The 23,585-nt window shown below is 45.3% G+C and overlaps 1 protein-coding gene across 1 annotated transcript; it reads right to left on the bottom strand.

The window, feature by feature from the left end:
- Positions 1–3,421: 3,421 nt before the first annotated feature.
- LOC142575031 (uncharacterized) lies at positions 3,422–23,264 on the bottom strand. Its single transcript, XM_075683999.1, has 2 exons — positions 22,779–23,264; positions 3,422–4,002 (listed from the first exon to the last, which is right to left on the bottom strand). The coding sequence occupies exons 1-2, from the start codon at positions 23,262–23,264 to the stop codon at positions 3,631–3,633; spliced, it is 858 nt and encodes a 285-aa protein (XP_075540114.1). The 3' UTR covers positions 3,422–3,630.
- Positions 23,265–23,585: the final 321 nt, after the last annotated feature.

Raw genomic sequence — 23,585 nt, 5'->3', positions numbered from 1 at the left:
TAATCAGATTACGTTTCAGGATTCCGCCTAATTAGATAATTAGTCGTAAGTATTGAACGAACTTTTCAATTATTGTATCTGTATTGAAAAGGTCAGTGAAAAAATTACAGAGCAGCATGAGAAACTCCCAATACAGCTTTCTGTTTCTTAATACATGCCACGCAGAAGTGGTTGCCTGAGCGTGAAAGAAGCCTGAGAATACACGCAAAATGCCTAGAGCGGCTAATCGCGCTGCAATTTTGCTCGTATTCGTAGGCTTATTTCACGCTGGGAAAGACACTTTTCTGTGGCACGTATTGAGCAACAGAAAGCTGTATCGGGATTTTCTTATGTTGCTCTGAAATTTTTTCTCCGCCATTTGACACAAATTGATTAGTACAGCGTATTTACAGGAGGTATTCAGAGACCTGGATTGGGAAGAATTGGGTATAAAAGTTATAGCAGAATCCCTTAGTAACTTGCGCTTCGCTAATGATATTGCCTTGCTTAGTAACTCAGGGGATCGATTGCAATGCATGCTCACTGACCTGGAGAGGCAAAGCAGAAGAGAGGGTCTAAAAATTAGTCTGCAGAAAACTGAAGTAATGTTTAACAGTCTCGGAAGAGAACAGCAATTTGCAATATGTAGCGAGACATGAGAGTGGTAAGGGAATACATCTACTTAGGGCAGGTAGTTACGGCGGATCCGGATCATGAGACGGAAATAACCGGAAGAATAAGAATGGGCTGGGGTGCGTTTGGCAGCCATTCTCAGATCAAGAACAGCAGGTTGCCATTATCCCTCAAGAGAAAAGTGTATAACAGCATTGTCTTACCAGTGCTCACGTACGGGGCAGAAACCTGGAGGCTTACGAAAAGGGTTCTACTTAAATTGAGGACGACGCAACTAGCTATGGAAAGAAAAATGATGGGTGTAACATTAAGGGATAAGAAAGGAGCAGATTGGGTGAGAGAACAAATGCGAGTTAATGACATCTTAGTTGAAATCAAGGAAAGGAAATGGGCATGGGCAGGACATGTAATGAGAAGGGAAGTTAACCGATGGTCATTAAAGGCTACGGACTGGATTCCAAGGAAAGGGAAGCGTAGCAGGGGGCGGCAGAAAGTTAGGTGGGTGGATGAGTATAAGAAATTTGCAGGGACGACATGGCCACAATGACCGGGGTTGTTGGAGAAGTATGGGAGAGGCCTTTGCCCTGAAGCGGGCGCAACCAGGCTGATGATGATGATGATTAGTACGGACGCCATCTTTATTGATTTTTCTAAAGCTTCCAAGCGGGTACCTCAAAGTCGACTAAATTTGAAAGTTAGAAACCTACAGCTTCACTACAACAGGACGTGCTGTATTGAGGAGTTCCTAACGAACAGATTTCAAGTCATCAGTCTGAACAACTGCTTTTCTAACCGCACTCACGTCAGTTCGGGAGTTCCTTAAGGATGAGTGCTTGGTCCAATGCTATCTTTATTATACACCAATGACATCACAACTATTATTACTTCACAAGTACATCTCTTCGCAGATGACTGCGTCTTGCATAATGAAATAAGCTGCCCTGGCGACATCGCTGGACTGTAGTCTGATTTAACAAAACTAACTGACTGGTGTGGCACATGACAGATGGAAATTAACATAGCCAAAATAAACACGCAAAATTTGGGTCGATAACTCGACATACCTCCGACAATGCGCGGTATAACTGTCGACTCAGTATCTTCAATCAAGTTCATGGGTGTCTTTTTTACCTCCAATTTAAGCTGGAATGATAACATTGAACACATCACCACAAAAGCATACAAAAGCTTGGTTACCTGAAACGGCATATACACCTTGAGAACACAGACACCAGATTTTGCACATACAGTTCTCTTATCAGGCCCTCTTTAGAATATGCATCCGTTATTTGGCACCCCCAGCACTATAATCTCACGAACCTACTCGAATCATTTCAAAATAAAGCTGCGCGGTTCATTTTGACTCCATACTCTTGATATCAAAGTGTGTCCGCCTGAAAGAAATTACTTATCCCCTCACTTCACATGGGCAGGGAATTAACACGGTTGTCCTTTTTTCTAGCCTTTACCACAGCAAAACTGCATTCTCTCGAGTCCATATTCTTCCCGCTACCCATATCTCGACCCGCACAGACCATGTTCATAAAGTAAAACCTAAACTTGCCAGGACTAACGCTTATCAAAATTCGCCCCTAGTTTTATCTATTGCCGAATGGAACTCACTACCTTCAGACGTTGTCTCGCTTACGGATTCATCATCTTTTCATGCTGCACTGCTAACCTTTTTGGAGTCTACTAACTTGTCCGAACCCACATTTGCTTAAATATTTACTTAAACAATGTTTTCGTGTGCTTGGCATTGCATAAAATTCCTTCCGTTTCATCTGACATGTACTTGTGTAAGTTGTTTACCTAAATCATCATTCGATTGTATCCTTAAACTCGTGTACTGATGGGTACTGGTTGGCTACATGGCATTTTAGATTCTTATGCGTTTTTCACGCTACCGGATATCGTATAAACTCCGTTTCTCTTTTCTTTCCTTTTTTTAAGTTGTTTGTTTTGCTCGATGTTTCGATCATTTTTTTATGGTTCCGAATGCCTTCATATATTTGCATTGAACACATTCCACTCACGCTTGAACTTTTTCGTCCCCCCACCTTTATGTAATGCCTTAACGGGCCCTTAGCCTACTCAATAAATAAATAAATAAATAAATGAGAAGTTTATTAACAAACAAAAGTAAATATTAATTTGACGGAGTGCAAAAACCAATCTCAATATCTCCAAACCACGGAAAACGACATTATCTTGGTTCGGTCCGGCTAAGTGGCATTTGCATATTTTCAAAGTTTTGCTCAACTTACGTGATACACGCTGTACAGAGAATAACTAAAATGCTTCAACGCATATATATTGATGCATAAGAAGCAATGTTTGCAAACTAATGCATATGCGTCTTTCTTGTCTTTTTTTCTTGCAGACAAGGTCAACCTATGTGCGGAAAATTCTGCCCATCACAGATGGCACTCGCCTAAAGGATGTACGTTCAGCATGAGAGACTTATTAAAACGCGCGTGGTGTCTACTTCACATTGTTTACGCTGTTTTTCAGGCCACTCTGTAGTCCAGCATTCAATGAGAGATAAATTTAAAGGGTTACACGTGGTCTCTCACAATTCTTTAACAGACGAATTCCCATGTGGATCGGCGTAAGTACGAGAATTTTGAGCATTTTCAAATGATTTGGTTAAGACTTTTGTTACCGGGGATATATTGATGCGTCTTGTGTGGCTCAAAATAATGCCTTGATAGGAAGGAAAAGGAATGTAATTTATATCTCATATTTTCTTAAACAGTAGGTCTCTTTATCTCCCCCCATCTGCATTTCTCAGGAAGTGAGCAAAGACGAAGTTTGACTTTTAGTTTATTTTACGGTTATTCTCAATATCAATCACCACAGCAGACATGACCAAAATATTAGCTAAGATCGGGATAAGGGTACATAGGCGGACTATTGGATCCTCGACTCACGCCGCTGTGTACGAGGAGACGTGAGGGTATTTTACTAATATGCGAAAGTAGTTGAGCCATTTGTGGCCACGAGTCCTGCAACTAGTCAGTAATGTCGTTCGCCGGCACTGGAGGTCCCCTGCTCAGTCCACAGGCCAGTAGCCCTCTGTGCGGCCTCGAAAAAGTACTCTGCGCTGAGCTGCGACTGCGCGACGCCGAAGTCGTGCTGGTGGTGATGCCCGCGGTAGCCGAGGAACGCGTCGGGCTGCGAAGGCCGCACGGGAGCAAAAGCGCCCGGCAGCTGGTGGGGCCCCCTGGCGGCCACCGGCGGCGGCACCCCGGCGAGCAGTGCGGCGGGCCTCGGGCACCGGTTCATGCGCCGGCGCCGGTGGTAGTTGCCGTCCTTGAACATGTCCTTGTAGGCAGGGTGCAGGCACCAATAATTGCCTTTGGCTTCCGACGTGTCCTCGCGAGCCACCTAGCACCAAACGAAGCGACACAATATCACTATTTGCCTCAGGTGATGACATGGCGAATAATGCTCAAATCTGCGCTCATTTGATTGGTCTGGCTATGCGACCGTGGCTCTGAACGATGGAAGCAGTGTCTGACAAGGGAAATGACTTCAATGACACCCTCCTTACATTCACTAGTTCTACATAGACAAGTGATGAAAAATGTTCTGCAGCCATAACCCCAGTCAAGTGTGAACGGCTCCAAAGCATTCTTGCATATTTAGAAGAAAGAATCTCACGAATAGCGGCAGTTTTCTGGGGAGAAGTGGTGACAGCCCTTGTAACGTGATTGTGAATGGTGGTATGTGCAAGATGAATGACACAGTGGTTGCTGAAGGTGAAATGTATAATTACGATTGCGGGCCTCAGTCGTCTAAGCCGCATTACCAGGTAAGACGAAGATGGCCAGACAGACACGACCTACGGCGTGCTTTGTCGAGAAGCCGACAACATAGGTAAGCCGATTTCCGACACTGCGCTGCCTTTGAAATTGGCCCACGAAAACGATTACATTGCTGCAAATGGTAGGAATAACTGTGCTAGACTCGACAAGAATGCTTTGCATCACAAGTCCACGTGGTAGACGCAGAAAAATGAGGTGACGTGATAGCAGTCATCGTGTTGCTATACCGCTGCTTTATAAATTCGCTTGCTTCAGTGTTGTCTCAGCGGTCTCATCAGAGCTCGCTGAAAGCGCTCGCTTCTGTAGCACCAACTGCCTGTCCGCACAGTTCGCGTATTAGCGACATGGCACGTGAGAAATCATCGTCGTGCAGAATGTCAACAGATCAAAATAGGTCACAGCTTTAACTGAACATGCATGTTTCAGTGTTGTCGTTTTCGGTGAATTATGGGACGGAGCTGTGAAGAGCAGCGTAGGTGTATGCTCAAGCACACCGCGCGTTCGTTCACATCCTAGCATTTCGTACCTCGTGATCTGTCTTGAATATTATCAGCGTGAAGGTCTTAATGCGGAACATTCTTAGCCTCTGCCTGGACTGTGATCTAACCGCGACTGACGGCGTAGCTGTCTGCTGATATCTAAACGCCGCGGTCTAACAGCTCGTAGACAAATTGTGTGTTTTTTTATGGGACGGGCTGATTATGAAGCACGCCACAGGGTCGGAGCATTATTTTTTATGATCTGGAATTCTTCAGCGTGCGCGCAGTTTTCGGTACACAGGAATTTTGAACGCATTCCATCAGAATACACCTGCCTTAGCCGGGGTCAGATTAGCAATTTCGAGTTCAGCTGTGCGACATGGAAATTTCGTCACAAGGTATTGCCATGTTGCAGCGGTGACGTAAAGGTAGAGCATCCGCCTCGCCTGCAAGAGAACCGTGGTTCGAATCCTGGTGCCGCGCAATTTTACACCGTATAAAAAAAGACCCGCGTGTCGATGAAATTACATAAACAGGCCTGGAGTGCGGCCTAATTCCGGTGACAAGAACCGGTAACGCACTCCCTCACCAGAGCAGGATTCGCCAGCCTGGTGCCGTACTTGGCCACAACGTCCTATATGAATACAACAATCAAACCCCTGCCCTCAGTCCCCAGCAGCAGCGAAGCAACTCACCACGGCGGTGGTCACACCTTTGACGCAGCAGAGGGTGCTAAGAATATCTGGTTCCAGACAAGCCGATATTGGAATCTGAACCTCGTAACGTTCAACGGTAGAACGTTATCTAGTGAAGCGAGTCTAGCAGTGCTATCGGAGGAATTAGCGGGCAGTAAATGGGATATAACAGGGCTCAGTAAGGTTAGGAGGACAAAAGAAGCACATACCGTGCTAAAAAACGGGCACGTCCTGTGCTACCAGGGCTTAGCGGAGAGACGAGAACTAGGAGTCGGATGCCTGATTAATAAAGATATAGCTGGTATTATACAGGAATGCTATAGCATTAACGAGAGCGCGGCGGGTCTTGTTGTGAAACTTAATAAGAAGTACAAATTGAAGGTCGTACAGGCCTACGCCCCTACATCCAGTCATGATGACCAGGAAGTTCAAATCATCTATGAAGACGTGGAATTGGCGATTGGTAAAGTCAGAACAAAATACACTATTCTGATGGGCGACTTCAATACCAGGGTAGGCAACAAGCGGACTGGAGACAAGTCAGTTGGAGAATATGGCATAGGTTCTAGGAATAGCAGGAAAGAGTTATTAGTGGAGTTTGCAGAACGGAATATTATGTACATAATGAGTAACTTCTCCGCAAGCAGGATAGCCGAAAGTGGACGTGGAGGAGCTCGAATGGTGAGACTAAAATGAAATAAACCTCATACTCTGCGCTAACCCAGGCATAATACAATATGTTTACGTGCTCGGCAAGCTGCGCTGCAGTGACCATAGGATGGTAAGAACTCGAATTAGCCTAGACTTGAGAAGGGAACGGTAGAAACTAGTAAGTAAGAAGACGATATATGAGCTAGCGCTAAGGTGGAAAATAGAAGAATTCCGGATCAAGCTAAAGAACAGATACTCGGCTTTAATTGAGGAAGAGGACCTTAGTGTTGAGGCAATGAACGACAATTTTATGGGCATCATTAAGGACTGTGCAATAGAAGTCGGTGTTAATTTCGTTAGCAAGGATACGAGTATGCTATCGCAGGAGACGAAAGATCTGATCAAGAAACGCCAATGTATGAAAGCCTCTAACCCTACAGCTAGAATAGAACTGGCAGAAATTTCCAAGTTAATCAACGAGCGTAAGACAGCTGACATAAGGAAGTATGATATGGATAGAACAGAACATGCTCTCAGGAACGGAGGAAGCCTAAAAGCAGAGAAGAAGAAACTAGGAATAGGCAAGAATCAGATGTATGCGTTAAGAGACAAAGCCAGCCATATATTTACTAATATGGATGAGATAATTCAAGTTGCTGAGGAGTTCTATAGAGATTTATAGAGTACCAATGGCACCCACGACCATTATGGAAGAGAGAGTAGTCTAGAGGAATTTGACATCCCACAAGTAACGCCGGAAAAAGTAAAGAAACCTTTCGGAGCTGTGCAATAACGGAAGGCAGCTGGGGAGGATCAGGTAACATCAGATTTGTTGAATGATGGTTGGCCGATTGTTCTAGAAAAACTGGCCACTCTGCATACGCAATGCCTCATGACTTCGAGCGTACCGCAATCTTGAAAGAACGCTAAAATAATCTTAATCCATAATAAAGGAGACACCAAACATTTCAAAAATTACAGACCAATCAGCTTACCCTCCGTTGCCTACAAAGTATTTACTAAGGTAATCGCAAATAGAATATCCAGAACACCTTGGACTTCTGTCAACCAAAGGACCAGGCAGGATTCCGTAAAGGTTGCTCAACAATAGACCATATCCATACTATCAATCACGTCATAGAGAAATGTGCGGAATACAACAAACCCTCAGATATAGCATTCATTGTATACGATAAAGCGTTTGATTGAGTCGAAACCTTACCAGACATGGGGGCATTACGGAATCAGGGTGTAGACGAGCCGCATGTAAAAATACTGAAAGATACCTATAGCGGCTTGACAGCCACCATAGTCCTCCATAAAGAAAGCAACAAAATCCCAATAAAGAAAGGCCTCAGGCAGGGAGATACGATCTCTCTAATGCTATTCACGGCGTGTTTACAGGAGGTATTCAGAGACCTGGATTTGGGAGAATTCGGGATAAGATTTAATGGAGAATACCTTAGTAACTTTCGATTCGCTGATGATATTACCGTGCTTAATAACTCAGGGTACCAAGTGCAATACATGCTCACTGACCTGGAGCGGCAAAGCAGAAGGGTGGGTCTAAATATTAATTTGCAGAAAACTAAACTAATGTTTACCAGTCTCGTAAGAGAACAGCAGTTCACGATAGGTAGTGAGGAACTGGAAGTGGTAGGGGAATACATCTACTTAGGGCAGGCAGTAACCGCGGATCCGGATCATGAGAGTGAAATAATCAGAAGAATAAGAATGGGCTGGAATGCGTTTGGCAGGCATTCTCAGCTCATGAACAGCAGGTTACCACTATCCCTCAAGAGAGAAGTGTATAACAGCTGTGTCTTACCACTACTCACCTGTGGGGCAGAAACCTGGAGGCTTACGAAAGGGTTGTACTTAAAATTTAGGATGACGCAACCAGCTACGGTAAGAAGAAAAATGTGTGAAACGCTAAGGGATAAGAAAAGAAAAGATTGGGTGAGGAAACAACCACGAATTAATGTCATCTTAGTTGAAATCAAGAAAAAGAAATGGGCATGGGCAGGACGTGTAATGAGGATGGAAGACAACCGATGGTCATTAAGGGTTACGGACTGGATTCCAAGAGAAGGGAAGCCTAGCAGTGGGCGGCAGGAAGTTAGGTGGGCAGATGACATTAAGAAGTTTGCAGGGACAACATGGCCACAATCAGCACATCACTGCGGTAGTTAGAGAAGTATGGGATAGGCCTTTGCCCTGCAGTGGGTGTAACCAGGCGGATGAAGACGATGATTATTGTCATGTTGTAATGGCGATTGAAAACCACACAGTACCGAATACTTCCCCATAAAAACATCTGACACTCAAAGCACTACGACAGCGGTGAGCACAATAGTCGATTGTCAAAATTTTATCGACGGGTCCAGGGCTTCGGCTATTTAAACACAAATTATCGGACATTCCTGCGTAATCTCTTGTGATCGTGCTAATCTCACATACCACTCCTCAGTAACACATTATGAGAGCGATTCTGTACAGCTCTGTACAGCTCCATTTAAGGCTAAAAGCGTCTTTTTTTCTTGGGAAGCTGGGAAATAACTTGATGGCTCTTAGTACCTGACGGATGCACCGATCAGTCGTATTAAAGTTTATTGCTCAGCGCGCTTTCCTTTTTTTCTTATTGCTAGCCGTTGTGCCTTTTAGGCTACTCTGAACAATCCCAACTACTTGCTGAATGTAGAGCATGCGTAGAGTAGGCGTTAGAAACTAAAATCAGGCTGTATTGTTGGGCCGCCTATGTACAAGGTTCTTCTAGAATTTCTCAAGCTTGATCGTATAGCTGTATGAATTCGAAATTTAACAAAAACGGGCCAGTTTACAGTTCTGCAGGAGAATGAAATATCAATAGAATGTACCGTTATGCCTTGTATATTATTTCTAGAAGAATGATTCCTTAAGCAATCATTATAAATCGATAATACCGTAGTGGAAACATTTCGCGAACTTCAACTATAGTAACCAAAGAATATAATTCCATGTAACTAAGTTTGATGGACTGGAAACATCGTACATAGTGTACTTATATTGACGGCTCAGAGAAAACAAATATGCTGCGGACTCATGGAAAAAATCTTTTGAATTTCTTCTAAATCCCACATTAAACATTATTATAGTTCGAATGTTACGAAATATTGCGACCTTTCAAGAGACTTTTCTCGACAGTACTTTCGGAGCAACAATCGGCAAATACATTTATGGGCCAGGAAACACTAAGTATACCACTATAGGGTTAAGAGCGGGCGAAGATTCTGTGACCGGTATTTTAAGTATTCAGAAACAGATGTTTCGAAAACATGTAGGGTTTGTCACCACTTGAGACAAATGATGTGGAAGAGTCACATCGAATCGTAGTCAATAAGGTTCCCAATCATAAAAGTATACAAAGGAAATATCGACGAACGGTCGCTCCTAGTATTCTTTATATTCCATGTACATGTACAGGTTGTCCGGACTATCATGCACGAAGATTTTAAAAATATTCAAGTGTCTCGTAGCCGGACAGAGCATCGATAATGTTGTTTGCCGTCCCGTGGAGATACTCAGGCGTTTTTTTTTTCGCATTCCGTCTAATTAGACAACTCGTCTTAATTAATTAACTTCTTTATTAGTAGGTGTACAGAAAAAGTGCCAATGCTAAAATTGTAGAGCAACATAAAAAACTCGCGATACACCTTTCTGTGCCTCATTACGTGCTTCATAAAAGTTCCTCCCGAGCGTGAACGAAGCCGGCGAGTACACGCAAGATTGCCGCACGACCGGCCGCTCGAGCATCTTTTGGTGCATTCGCGGCCTTCGTTTACGCTCGGAAAAACACTTTTATGTAGCACGTGTTGAGTAACAAAGTTATATCGGGAGCCTTTTATGTTGGTCTACAATTTTCTCGTTCGGACGCTTCATCTAATTATAATATTTGAGAAGTTGAATAAATATTGAGAGTATTTATGTAATCAATGCAACAAATAATCTGAGTATCTCCAAGCGATTACAAACAACATTACTGAGGCTCTATCAATATACGTGGTACTTGCGTATTGTTAGGTCCCGGTGCAGATAGTAGGGATGCCCTGTTCGTTGCACGCAAACGAAATAGACCACCGGCTGCGCTCACGTGAGGTAATAACAGTTGATGACTCTGCGTTTGAATAATTTATTTGGAATTTCCTTATCTTGATGGAGGAATAATATGCCTAAATATTTTGATTTCCAAACTATTTTACTTTATCGTTGTGTGAACATCAACTCGGCGACTCAAAGTAAACTCCGTTTAGTAGAGGGTTAATTACCTTCGTAGAAACAATACACAATAAACATCGCAGGAGAAAAAAGATCAGATCAAGAAACGCCAATGTATGAAATCCTCTAACCGTTCAACTAGAATAGAACTGGCAGAACTTTCTAAGCCAATCAACAAGCGTAAGACAGCTGACATAAGGAAGTATAATATGGATAGAATTGAACGTGCTGTCAGGAACAGAGGAAGCCTAAAAGCAGTGAAGAAGAAACTAGGAATTGGCAAGAATCAGATGTATGCGTTAAGAGACAAAGCCCGCAATATCATTACTAATATGAATGAGATAGTTCAAGTGGCTGAGAAGCTCTATAGAGATTTATAGAGTACCAATGACACCCACGACAATAATGGACGAGAGAATAGTCTAGAGGAATTCGACATCCCACAAGTAACGCCGGAAGAAGTAAAGAAAGTTTTCGGAGCTATGCAATAACGGAAGGCAGCTAGGGACGATCAGGTAACATCAGATTTGTTGAAGGATGGTTGGCCGATTGTTCTAGAAAAATTGGCCACCCTGTATACGCAATGCCTCATGACTTCGAGCGTACCGGAATCTTGGAAGAACGCTAACATTATCTTAATTTTTAATAAAGCAGACGTAAAACATTTGAAAAATTATGGACCGATCAGCTTACTGTCCGTTGCCTACAAAGTATTCACTACGGTAATCGCAAATAAAATCAGGGACACCTTAGATTTCTGTCAAGCAAAGGACCAGGTAGGATTCCGTAAAGGCTACTCAACAATAGACCCTATTCACACTCTCAATCAAGTGATAGATAAATGGGTGGAATATAACCAATCCTTATATATAGCTTTCATTGATTACAAGAAATCGTTTGGTTCAGTCGAAACCTCAGCAGTCATGGAGGCATTACGGAATCAGGGTGTAGACGAGCCGTACGTAAAAATACTGAAAGATATCCATAGCGGCTCCACAGCCACCGTAGTCCGCCATAAAAAAGCAACAAAATCCCAGGAAAGAAAGGCGTCAGGCCGGGAGATACGATCTCTCCAATGCTATTCACAGCATGTTTACAGGAGGTATTCAGAGACCTGCATTGGGAAGAATTGGAGATAAGATTTAATGGAGAATGCCTTAGTAACTTGCGATTCGCTGATGATATTGCCTTCCTTAGTAACTCAGTGGACCAATTGCAATGCATGCTCACTGACCTGGAGAGGCAAAGCAGAAGGGCGGGTCTAAAAAGTTTATCTGCAGAACACTAAAGTAATGTGGAACAGTCTCGGAAGAGAACGGCAGTTTACGATAGGTAGCGAGGCACTGGAAATGGTAAGGGAATACATCTACTTAGGGCAGGTAGTGACCGCGGATCCGGATCATGAGACTGAAATAATCAGACGAATAAGAATAGGCTGGGGTTCGTTTGGCAGGCATTCTCAGATCATGAACTGCAGGTTGCCATTATCCCTCTAGAGAAAAGTGTATAACAGCATAGTCTTACCAGTGCTCACGTACGGGGCAGAAACCTGGAGGCTTACGAAAAGGGTTCTACTTAAATTGAGGACGACGCAACGAGCTATGGAAAGAAGACTGATGGAACGTTAAGGGATAAGAAAATGATTCGTCCTGTTCCGTGTAGTGCGTTCTGTATTGTTGACAGTTCAGTTGTGTACGTGAGAAAGACTTGACCGATACATGCGCAATGAGTATTTTAAGCAAAATTATAGCACCCTGGTTCCTCTACTCTGAGCTATCCGTGCCTCTTCTATATTTGAAGGTGGAATAAGCATTGAAACCGTTGCTACACCTAATTGACATGATACAGCTGCATCATGGGCATGATACAGCACCATGGGCATGGTGGGACCGCACGCCTATTTCCCTAAACATTTATCAAGCTCTAAAAAAATTCATGAGCCATTCCACTCTGTGAAGGTGGATGACCAGCAAAGATATTTAGCGCACGACACTGATGTGGCAGAGATTTTTGAACGAATGTTAAACATATTTATTGTTCTTATCTGTGGCCATCGTGACGATATGGGTACGCACACACATTCACGTATCAGTTGCGTTATTAAATGTGTCCGTTACGTGAGACAACGAATGGCTTATACCCCTTAAAAAAGGGCATCATAGCCACGAAAACGCGGCCACTCTATTACGACGACGGCTGTTATCAAGTCTGTCACACACGTTGCAGGTAAGGCCGAGTTGTCGACCAGGGAAGTCTCTATGGAACCTCGTACCCTTCAAATCAGTCACGTTGACCCCTTGACGCCGCTTTGCGCCATTATCTGGCTCTCGGTATGCTTCGCCGGTTTTCGCTAGTCACCTGCGCGTCGCCTCGTGGGCAGGCTCGTCAGCCGCCGTGCATGTTCGCACTGGCGTCGTTGCTCCCTTCATCACTCTTCATATGCACGATGTTGTTCTTCCGCAGTCCTGACGACGCGTGCCTTAGCCGTTGCACCGGCAGAATGAAAGTGAGATCAGTTACACCATCCACCTATAGAGCCGTGACGTCCGCTGCACATTAAACAGCCATTGGTGTTGGTAGTTTTTCGCACAACGGCCTCGGCTGTGGAAGCAGATGATGAGCAGCATGAGCGCATTTGTGCAGTGGCGACGAGGGGCGCAAAGAAAACAATGACGCTAGAGCCATTGCTGATGATGATAATGTATCCTGGCAGACACGACGAAACTCCGAATCTGCGCCACATACAGGTTCGCTGCAAGATTCCTCGTGGTCAGGTCACCGGGCACACAATACGTCACTCACTACCTCATTACATTCACACAGAGACAGCTGCGATGGAGCACCCTTTTAGGCACAGGTTGCCTTTAAACCGAGCTCCGATGCCACGGGCGATATGCATTTGCTTGTGTTGTTGTCTCTTTCACTCTCGCTTTTATTGTCGAGTTTTTTCGCGTTGGGACGCAATAAACACCTGGATTCTACCCATAGACAGCTTCGCTGTAAAAACATCGTGAGTTCTTGCCGAAACCTGGTTTTAGTTGTCTCACAAATTTTTGATCACAAGCTCCGTGAATAGCAATAAATCTCCAGACATCATTACCTAGCGCGAAGAAGACATCGGACGGCGGAAAAAAGCACACAGAACGAAGTGTTAGACTTGAGTTGTATTTTTACTACGAATAAACCTAACATTCATGGCAAGCTCATCTTTTGCCCCTCTAACACAGGAATTATCGCAACAAATTGATGAACAGGTTATTTTCCAGATAGGAAAAAAAAAATTTAAGAGCCAGGGACACGGTGCTTACACACCTCTCACCCACAACACTCCGAATACTTATCTATCCATTTGGCTATGAAGCCGATTGAGCACAACAGTGCTTTGAAACTTTGTGGTGCACGAGCACCTACGACATACATCAGCCAGATGGTCCCCAGCCGCTAATGTCCAGACAGCTGCCCTGTGTTCCCTCACGCAATCGTTTGAACCCCCAACGTTTGACAAATATAGCATTTGGCGCACGGTAGTGTAATCATGTAAACTGCAGCCACATGGCAGTCAACAAAGTTTGTCGCATAATTTTTCAAACAGGCGTCAGTACGTTAACCTTTGTTCACCGTGATGCACATTCTCGATTGTTTTTGTTGCGCCGAGAAAACGACCACAACGCCACACTTTCCCGTTTTCTTCTTGAGGCGGCGCGACATGTTGTGCATGTACGGCATATGCACTGCACGCACCTGGTGCCATGGTTAACATAGCCCAGTGGATTGTCGGTGTCACTGGACCTCATGAATGATGTTCTCAGCCACAGACACTATCGTGTCTTCAGGGACCCCGACGTTCCGCAGTCGACTAACCTCATGGTGCACCCTACAGGAAGCAGGTACCGCGTACCAAAACCCATTGTGGGCTAATGGAGGTGCGAACCAAAGACTGAGATTGTCTTTTCGAGAGCGGCTCTTCAAAATTGTAGGGCTTAGGGAATCAAAGCAGCACGCAGAGGGGACATGTGACGTAGCAGGTGGATCCGTATTAATTTAAACCACCTGACGTTTTTGACGCGGATTTAAAGCAGCACCCGCGAGCATGTTTTTGATTCTGTCCCCGCGGTCGTGAGGCTGCCGCCGCCAACACTTCAATCTGTGACTTCGTACTCTGCAACAGAAGGCTGCGTAGCCATTCTGCCACCATAGAAGGTTGCTTGAGGTAGGTGACTCGCACTTTGGGCGTCTTCTGAGGCCATCGACAGTCACAAATCATCATTGGTCACGCGACTTCTAAAAAACATAGCAGTTTCAGTGCCGGTACCCGGCGTGGTGAGTAAGTTACTAAAACATGCTTCTGAGCTTGAGGCTGCTAGTTTAGGGTACCAACCAGCCGTCGCATTCGGTTGGGACACTACGCAAAAATTATTTAAGGAAAATTACTGCAGAACTCATCTAACGATGGCTATCGACGGTAATGCGATTGCCATTTGAGCAATGTAGTGGGATACAGTATTTATTTAGTGACGTTTGCTTAGCATCTTTAGTGATTACTGTGAGACTTGCGATTCTTCGGCTGTGTGGTACGTTCTACGGTATAGCCCCGCTTTGCTATGACACTCAAGTCGCCCATCACTATGAAGGCATGACGACGACTGTATAACGCCGAAGCAGCCACGACAATAGACTTATGTGGAAGGAACAAAAACGCGGTATGACGACAGCCCTATGACGACAATGAGATGACAATTCCTAAATGATTACATTGGTGTAATGGCTACGCTTGACGACAACGTGGTGGCAACGGGATAATGACGAGTGAACAACGTAGCCATGACGACGCTGGCATGGCGGCAACCGGATGGCTAAGTTGAAATCACGGCGATGGCACGACCACGACGGCATGACGACGATGGTTCACAGTGGTTGCATTGTCTGTCTCACACAGACGCAAATGACGACGACGGTATGACAACGGCACATAATTACGATTGATTTAAGACGGCATAGTTACGATGAAATGACGAAGAAGGAATGTGGTCGATGAATCGAGAGGAGCTGCGGGACGGCATCAATTAAGGACAATGGGGTGACGTTACTTATGTGATGACGATGGTAAAACGATACCATTACGACGACAGCATGATGACAATGGTGTAACGACAACTGTATGGCGTTGATGGCATGGCGACCGCTTCCTGTCGAGACTTGGATGTCGAATTTAGAATGACGAAGAAGAAACGACCGCGTTGGCATCATGCTGACGACATTACAATAAATGCATCGCGATGACTGTATGACGACGACGCGCTGACGATTGTAAGACGACGATGCGATGGCAATGAGTGTTTGACTACAATGGCACTACGACGACAGCGTCACGACGACTGCACGCCAAAACTTGAATGATGAAGTTGGAGCGACCACGACGGCATGACAAACGACGGAAGGACAACAGATGCATGATAGTCGCTGTCATGCTACCATGGTATGGCGGCAGCACCATAATCGCGTTTGAATGGCAAACAAAGATTAATTTCTTGGAGCGACGAAGGCAGTATAATCACGACGGCATGATGGCAATGGTATGATTATGACTGCTTGATGGTGATGGCGTGATGATGACGGCGAGATTCGAGACGGAAGTTAGAGTAGCAATAATGGAAGGATCGTGATGGCACCATGACGAAGGTACGTGATCGAATTCGTGATGACAGCTGTGTGAGAATGACTCAATGAAGGCAATGGCATGGCAACGGTATGAGGAAAATGGGATGGAGACGAGCGTTTGAAGACCACGGCGTGTCGATGATTGTATTACGAAGCCTGATGACGAGGATGGCGAGACGACGATCACATGACGACGACGGCATGACGAGTATCGGGTAACGAAGCTAGAACTATACGCTGGAACGACCAACATGGCATCACGACGGCGGTATCACAACCAATGAATGACGGCAGTATGACGGTGATGATGTTACAACGAAGGCATGACGAGAGTCGGACGACAAACCTGGAATAGCGATGATGCAATGGCAGCGAATGCATAAAAACACACGAGCACCTACGTATTAAACTCGTGCTACTAAGCCGGCATAGAAGGTGTAAAGACGACGATGTTACGGGAGTCGGATCACGAAGCAGGAGTGACGGCGATGGAAAGATCATCACCGTATCAGGACCACGAGCACATGCTTACTAGCTCAAGCTGATAGACAAGTTGAGCCACAGTATCGGCGTAAGAAGACAGACAGTCAATTAGCGCCTCATCACCTACTTGACAAGTACCAGGAATCTATTCACGTCTACACAGACGGTTCTGTATTCAAAGAAAGTGTGACTGCAGCATATGTTATACCATCCTTAGAGGTAGAGTACGCTTGTCGATTAGGACACACGTCGTCACCAACAATAGAGCAATTAGTGGCAATTCTCCAAGCCATTCATTTTATCAAAAGATATGAGACACCCACAAAGTGGGGGTAATTTGCACAGACTCTTTATCGGCTTTAGCATGTCTTGAAAATATTGATGACAACCAACCACACACACATGAATAACATGAGCAGTACTGAAAAGTTTAACTCAGGCTAATGAAAGGAAACATGAAGTGATATTACAGTGGGTCCCGGGCCATGCTGGTATAGCAGGCAACGAACTAGCGGACTCATTGGCAAAATCGGCTCTTAAGGATGCAGAAATTCAACTCATCCATTTATCACCAATGGAGACAAAATGGATATTGAGAGTACTAAAGAAAGACTTGTGTAGGTGAACATGGTTTAATGAAAACACTAAGGAATCAATCCTTTACGAAGTGGTCCCTCAACTCAAATACCAGCTGGGTGTACAACTTTCTAAAAGTACCGAGACGCTAATTCATCGACTGCGCCTTGGGACAGCATAAACCAAGCATTTCCTATATCGCCTCAAGCGGGCTCCTTGCCAGACTTGCTCCTGTGGCCACGACGATGAGGATGTTCGCCATCTACTCCTCGAATGCCCGATATACGAGATGCAAAGACGGCAGCTAGAACAGGAGCAGCACTCCATTGATTCTCACCGGCCTTTCCCAGTCGCAAAATTGCTGGGCCCATGGCCACCTAAAAAAGCACAGCGAAAAGCATTGAACGCACTTGAACATTTTTATGAACAGGCATCCTTAACAAATACTAGGTGTTGCACTGAAGAATAACACGATACTACTATAACGTTCTTCTATTATTTGTAATTATTAGTACTTGTATGATACGTGTTATACATTTGTTATGCGTGAATTATTTTAACACTGTGTAATTCCTCATCGGTTTATATGCTCACTACATAACGGCCGTTTGTGTGTGTTTGTGACTGTTTACGAACTCATTGTGGCGCAACTTGCATTTGACTTTTATACTGTTATGTGCATGGGCGTATAGGACTGTGCTGTTGATTTCTGACCGTATGAAGTGATTTCTTTTCATTTTCCTGCGTATTTTTTATATTGTTGTTTCCGCTATGAGAAAATGAGTAGCCGTCACCATTTATAAGGTGACTACGTCTCTTTTATTTATTTTCATTTCAATAAAAAAGACAGACAGACAGACAGACAGACAGACAGACAAGAGTACTTTTATAGTTACACAAGACGTGAGCCAAAGAAGTAACTCATTCGGCGATTCCGCTCTTCTGTAATCCATCATTTACCGTCCGCACATCGCACTCAGCAAGACAATTAATCTGTGGGTGATCGGAGGCTGTTGCCCTATATACGATGTTGTTCCGTTGCGTGGACTCACGGAGCCTGTGAAAGGGGCTCACTTATGTGGCACCACTGTGTGTGTGGTACACCGAACGGGGAAAACATTGCTCTCAGAGCTCTGACACTGCTACGGAAATTTGCACACGCTACAGAAACAGCCTCGAGCCATTTACTGTGGGAATGCACCCCAATTAAAACAATATTGCCGTGCAGTGGCCACGTATAGTCTGTGTATTGGCGTAACCACCCTTCTCCTGCCTCCGGCGAGTTCACGGGAGCGGGTACTTTAGTCATGAACAGTGCTTGAACACAGTTACTACAGGTGCCAGCGACGCGCTAGATTTCATGGTCCAAAGAGGGCCACGAAAGTGCTGACCTTGCTCTCACCTTAGACAACACTCTCTGATGGGCTTGATGCAGTAACATGAAAAACTTCCTGCAGGATGCTGTAGGTATGACCACGCGATGGCCCAGTGCAATAAATCGTTTTCTTCTAACAGCTCGCACCCTTTCTTTTAATATCCTGCGAGCTAGCTGATCCTTTTACTAGTACGCGGCCAACCATTGCGCGTGTACTTGAATGCTCGAGAGATGGCGTCATCTGTCGCCGTGGTTGCTTGCAACTGTGTCGCAAGCAGTGCAAGGAGGTCCTGTAGGTCCAGAACGACGGGCGTGATGACCTCCGGCTCTGCTTCATGCTGCACGGGTTTAAGTATGCGGCCTCATGCATCAGCGTTACACGATAGTTAACCCGGTCTAGGCTGCATTTGTTTTCCGCTCCGTCCTTATAATAATGGCTCGTGGTCTGTAATTGAAGTAGACTCTGTGCACCAGTAGGTGACCGCAGAACTGCGTAACGCCGCCAATAAGAGCCTCTCGCTCCAATCCGGGGGAACATTTCTTTTCTGCAGCTGTCAGCGTTCGCGACCGAAATCCAACTGGTCAACACTGTCCATCAGTTCCATGACCAAGAGCGGCTCCTACACCAGATCATCAGCCATCCCGTTCCAAGAATAGCTTTTTCATTGGATTCAAGTGAGTCAGCACTGGCGCAGCACACAAAGCATCTTTAGCCTTCTGCAATGCATCTTCTTCTATTGCATCTCATGACCATCTCGTTGCGTTTTCCAGAAGTCGGTACGAAGTGGCCAGTAGCGTCGAAACATTCTGTAAAAATTTCTTTTAAAGTGCCAGCGTACCCAGGAACGATCGTATATCTGTAACATTTCAAGGGGCTGGGACGAGCCTGATGGCCCCGGTGTTTTTTTTATTTGGGTTCAATCCCTCTTCGTCGGTACAGTGGCCTAGATACTTCACCGTGGCCCAGTTTATCTGGCACTTGTCAGAGCGCAGTTTAATGCCATGCACTTCAAATTTCTGCAACGCCACTCGCAGGATTACGTTGAACTTTTCCGCAGTCTCTGCTATCAAAACGTAGTCCAGATATGCTTGTACCCTTTGTATTCCGTGCAATATTGACTCAGTCATTCTCTGAAATATCGCCGGTGCTGGCAAGATTCCAAGCGGCAACCTATTATAAAAAAAATAATCCTTTATGCGTGTCTACAACGGCCAGCTTTCGCGAGCTTTGTTCCAGTACAATCTGGTTGTAGGCGTCTCGATCCACAATACAGAAGTGCTGTCTACTACGCAAGTTTGTGAAGATGTCGTTTATGGCTGGTAGAGGGTACATTTTCATTTCACACACACGCTTTAATGTCCCTTAAGAGACAAGTATGCACACGCCGGGACTTTTAAGTACCAGGACTATCGGTGTTGCCCACTCCGCATAAGGGACTGGCGATATTAGGCCGTTTTGCTCCAGCCTATCCAGCTCAGAAGAAAACTTGTTAGAGCAAAGGCAACTTTTCTTGCCTTGCAAAATTTTGTTAGTGTTTTGTGCCTAATGTCAACGGAGCGGCGACGCGGCGATACCTTCAAGTGTTCTATGCCTTCGGCGAACCCGTCTGCATACTCTTCTCTTATGGCACGGGTTCCTACCGGTTCTCGCTTACTTGTCGCGCTTGGTTGCGTCATCACGTGCAGGACCCGGAGTAGCTTCTGCTGCAAGCTTCGGCAATAAGTTCCGGCCGCACAGGCTGGGACCTTCACAATCCAATACCGTCAGGGTGCAATTAACTTCTAGCGACTCATAAGCAGGCTTCATTGCCAAAACGCCCAGTACTGGTTGTTTTGAGAAAAGCTTTAACGATGCACTTTGCAGCCGAAACCAACGGTCACGGTGTACTTCATACGTTACTCTTGGAAAGATACAAGCTGGAGAGCCAATATCAATGTCCATCCATATGGGTACCTGCATCCAACGCGATAAACTGCCTAAGGCGCTTCGTCAAGGCCCATGATGGACCAGATTTGCAATGTGCTGCTGTGGTCACTTTCTCTTGAGTTTTCTGCTGTTCGGTATACCGTTCTGTTTGCATCACTTGTGTTCGCACGCATACCACTGCCTATGTATCTGCTGCGACCCGTGTTTTGCGGTTTTCGCAGCGAGGGAAGGGCTTCAGATTCTTTAAGTGCTAAGTACTTCTTCGGCAGTAGCTACTTTTGCAAACTTTCTGAACGGACACCCCATGCAGTGCTATCCCTAAGCGTCCTGTCTAACACCAGCGAACAAATGCACTTCTGATCAAGCTTACGTATCCCGACAATCACCGTCGAGATAATGAACTAAGGACTCTTCTTCTTGCTGGTAGGATGGATAAACTTGAAGCTCTCCGAGATATCATTAGGCTTTGGGTTAGAAAACTCATTTACCGAAACTACAACTTCGTAGTAGCTGTGAGAGTCCGGCTGAAGCGGTGCCAATCTGCCGCGAGACGTGTCCTCTATGACCGCAGCGCCGCGAACAACAAAGCTCTCTTGGCATCATCGGTGACTTCGCTTGTTTCAAAATGCGCCTCAACCTTTACTAGGTAAGCGGCCCACTTACGTGTTTCTTGGTCGAGAACAGCTAGCATACGTGCCATGGCTGTCGATAGGTTCGTGCCACAGGTGCTGCTTCTCGCCACTAGCATTCGTGTCGGCGTATAAGGCTGCGGCTTTCCTAGGTTGCTCGTGTCGCCACTCTTATACCCCTGTCAAGCGGGCAAGTTAAGTGCACTTACGGCGAGTGCACTCAGTTTTTAAGTGCACTTTCCCAAATCTTAACGTCGCAGCGGAGTGTACTCTCAGATGAGTGCACTCAAGTCGGAGTACGTTCACGGAACGCACTTTGCTGGCCGAGTACGTAGCCTCGCCGCCAACGCTTTCAAGGACGCAAAATGTAATGGATAGAAAAAGGACACAGAAGTTCATTTCAGTTAGTGAACAGCTTTTAACAATATAATTTGTGTTTAGCGAAAAGCGAAATAGCACAATAAAGAAACGAATTTATCATGTACGCAACTAACGGCGCCAGAATGATGCGGCACTGCGGCGCCGCCAGGTTCATTCAGTTCGTGTTTATTTTGGTGTGAAAGCGTGCTGGGGGGTGGGGGGGACCATGCCGGTCGTGCTTTGAGCCGTGTGCGTGGCATTTTGCAGTGTAGCTAAATATCGAACTCGCCGTCTTTGCTCAAATATAACTGCTCATATTCTGTTCTAGCAGGATCAACTGCCGCCTCGCCGCACGCCGCCATGTTGTTTTGGATTTGCTAGGCATTCGTCTTGGCCAGCATTGACTTGCAACAGATTTATAATAAGAACGTCTTCGTTTTTTGTTGAGACAAATAGATGAAGTTTGTTTTTATATATAATTCTACTTAAAACAATCGCTTTTTAGCAGCTTTCTCTTGTTAATTTACACCTTTAAAAACGCGCTCTTAGTCTGTCGCCATTTTTTTTTACTGGGAGTGCACTCTGTTTTCCCGTTAAGAAGCGCGTTGCCTAAAGTGTGACTCAAGGTCCCGAAGTGCACTCCCAGTAAGTGCACTTAACTTGCCCGCTTGACAGGGGTATTACGCTGGCGGCGCTCGCGGCACCTCTGACAAGCAGTGTCTCCACGCAGAAGGAAGCGCTTATTTTCAGCAGAGTATATATATATATATATATATATATATATATATATATATATATATATATATATATATATATATATATATATAGTCAATGCAGTTACGGAACGCTTGGTGCTAGAAACAATGCAAATGAATCACTCAATGACAGAATGTAGCGCTTGTATTGTTGACATTTTTCTGCATACGAGAAGACATATATTACCACTGCACCTGCTTGGCGTTGTTGAGCAAGGCAAAGGAAAGATATGTTCACAAGCCGTGTGTGTTTCCATTGATCGTGTCATACCCAATATTCCATATGATACAGGTTTCCCAACCATTTCTCGCTCTACGGTTGTCTCAATACAAACAATCCGAAGAGAGAACGGGCACGTTGAGCTACACTCAAAATTTCTGATCAGGCTGTGTAGAAAAACAACTTGCCACAAAGGGAATGTTAAGCGATAAGAAGTGCTTGCCCCCTTATGCTTTACCTAGACAAGGCCAAGAAGATGAAAAAAGCAACACACCTTAACGAAGCATTCGTTCAGGCTGAGGTTGTGACGAATAGAGTTCTGCCATCCGCGTTGTTCCTTCTTGAAGTATGGAAACCGGGCCATGATGGCTTTGTAGATTTCGCTCAGCGTAAGCTTTCCGTCCGGTGCGTCCTTTAGGACCATGTCTATGAGAGCAACGTACGAGTACGGAGGCTTGGTCAGCGGCCGAGATCGACCGCCTGCGCCAAGCCCCGCCACTGAAGGCGTGGAAGTTCTGAAACCCGTCGCGCACGGGTATGGCTCGACCGCCAGCGGTGAGGTCGCAACCGAGCATTCCGGCTGCTCAGCAACAACAAGCGATAGCGTGGTTCTGCTCCCAGTGCTGCTACTGCTGGCCACGTGACTGCCAGTCTTGTTAGCGGCAGCGCCACCGGTTAGCGTTCCCAGGTAGGATCCGCCTGCGATCGGCCTTGGTGCAAGCCAGGCGTCCCTGAATAATGCATCTGCAGAGAAGCGCATTTGCAATTTGAAAGCCACGACAATACTGGCAACGGGTTACGACATTAACGTATGACCACCTTCATTTCTTGTCCCGATTACATTTTTGTAGTGCGGCATGAGCTACTTTTCTGTTGGAACATGACTTGACCACCATGAGGCTCACACATGCTTGCAATATCTTGCAATACAATGACACCTATAAGAGAGTATAGAGCACTTCACCAAAGTGGTAGTCACATCTGTTTAAGCCAATAAAGAGAGTGATAAACTTTCGAGATCTGGACAGGATGTCGTTAGAAAGAAGTATTAGCAATGTTCATTCTTAAAGAAATTTCTAGC

The sequence above is a fragment of the Dermacentor variabilis genome, chromosome 3 (assembly GCF_050947875.1).
Source record: "Dermacentor variabilis isolate Ectoservices chromosome 3, ASM5094787v1, whole genome shotgun sequence".
NCBI lineage: Eukaryota > Metazoa > Arthropoda > Arachnida > Ixodida > Ixodidae > Dermacentor > Dermacentor variabilis.
The sequence above is the reverse complement of the archived record's forward strand: the minus strand, read 5'-3'. Positions and strand labels throughout refer to the sequence as shown.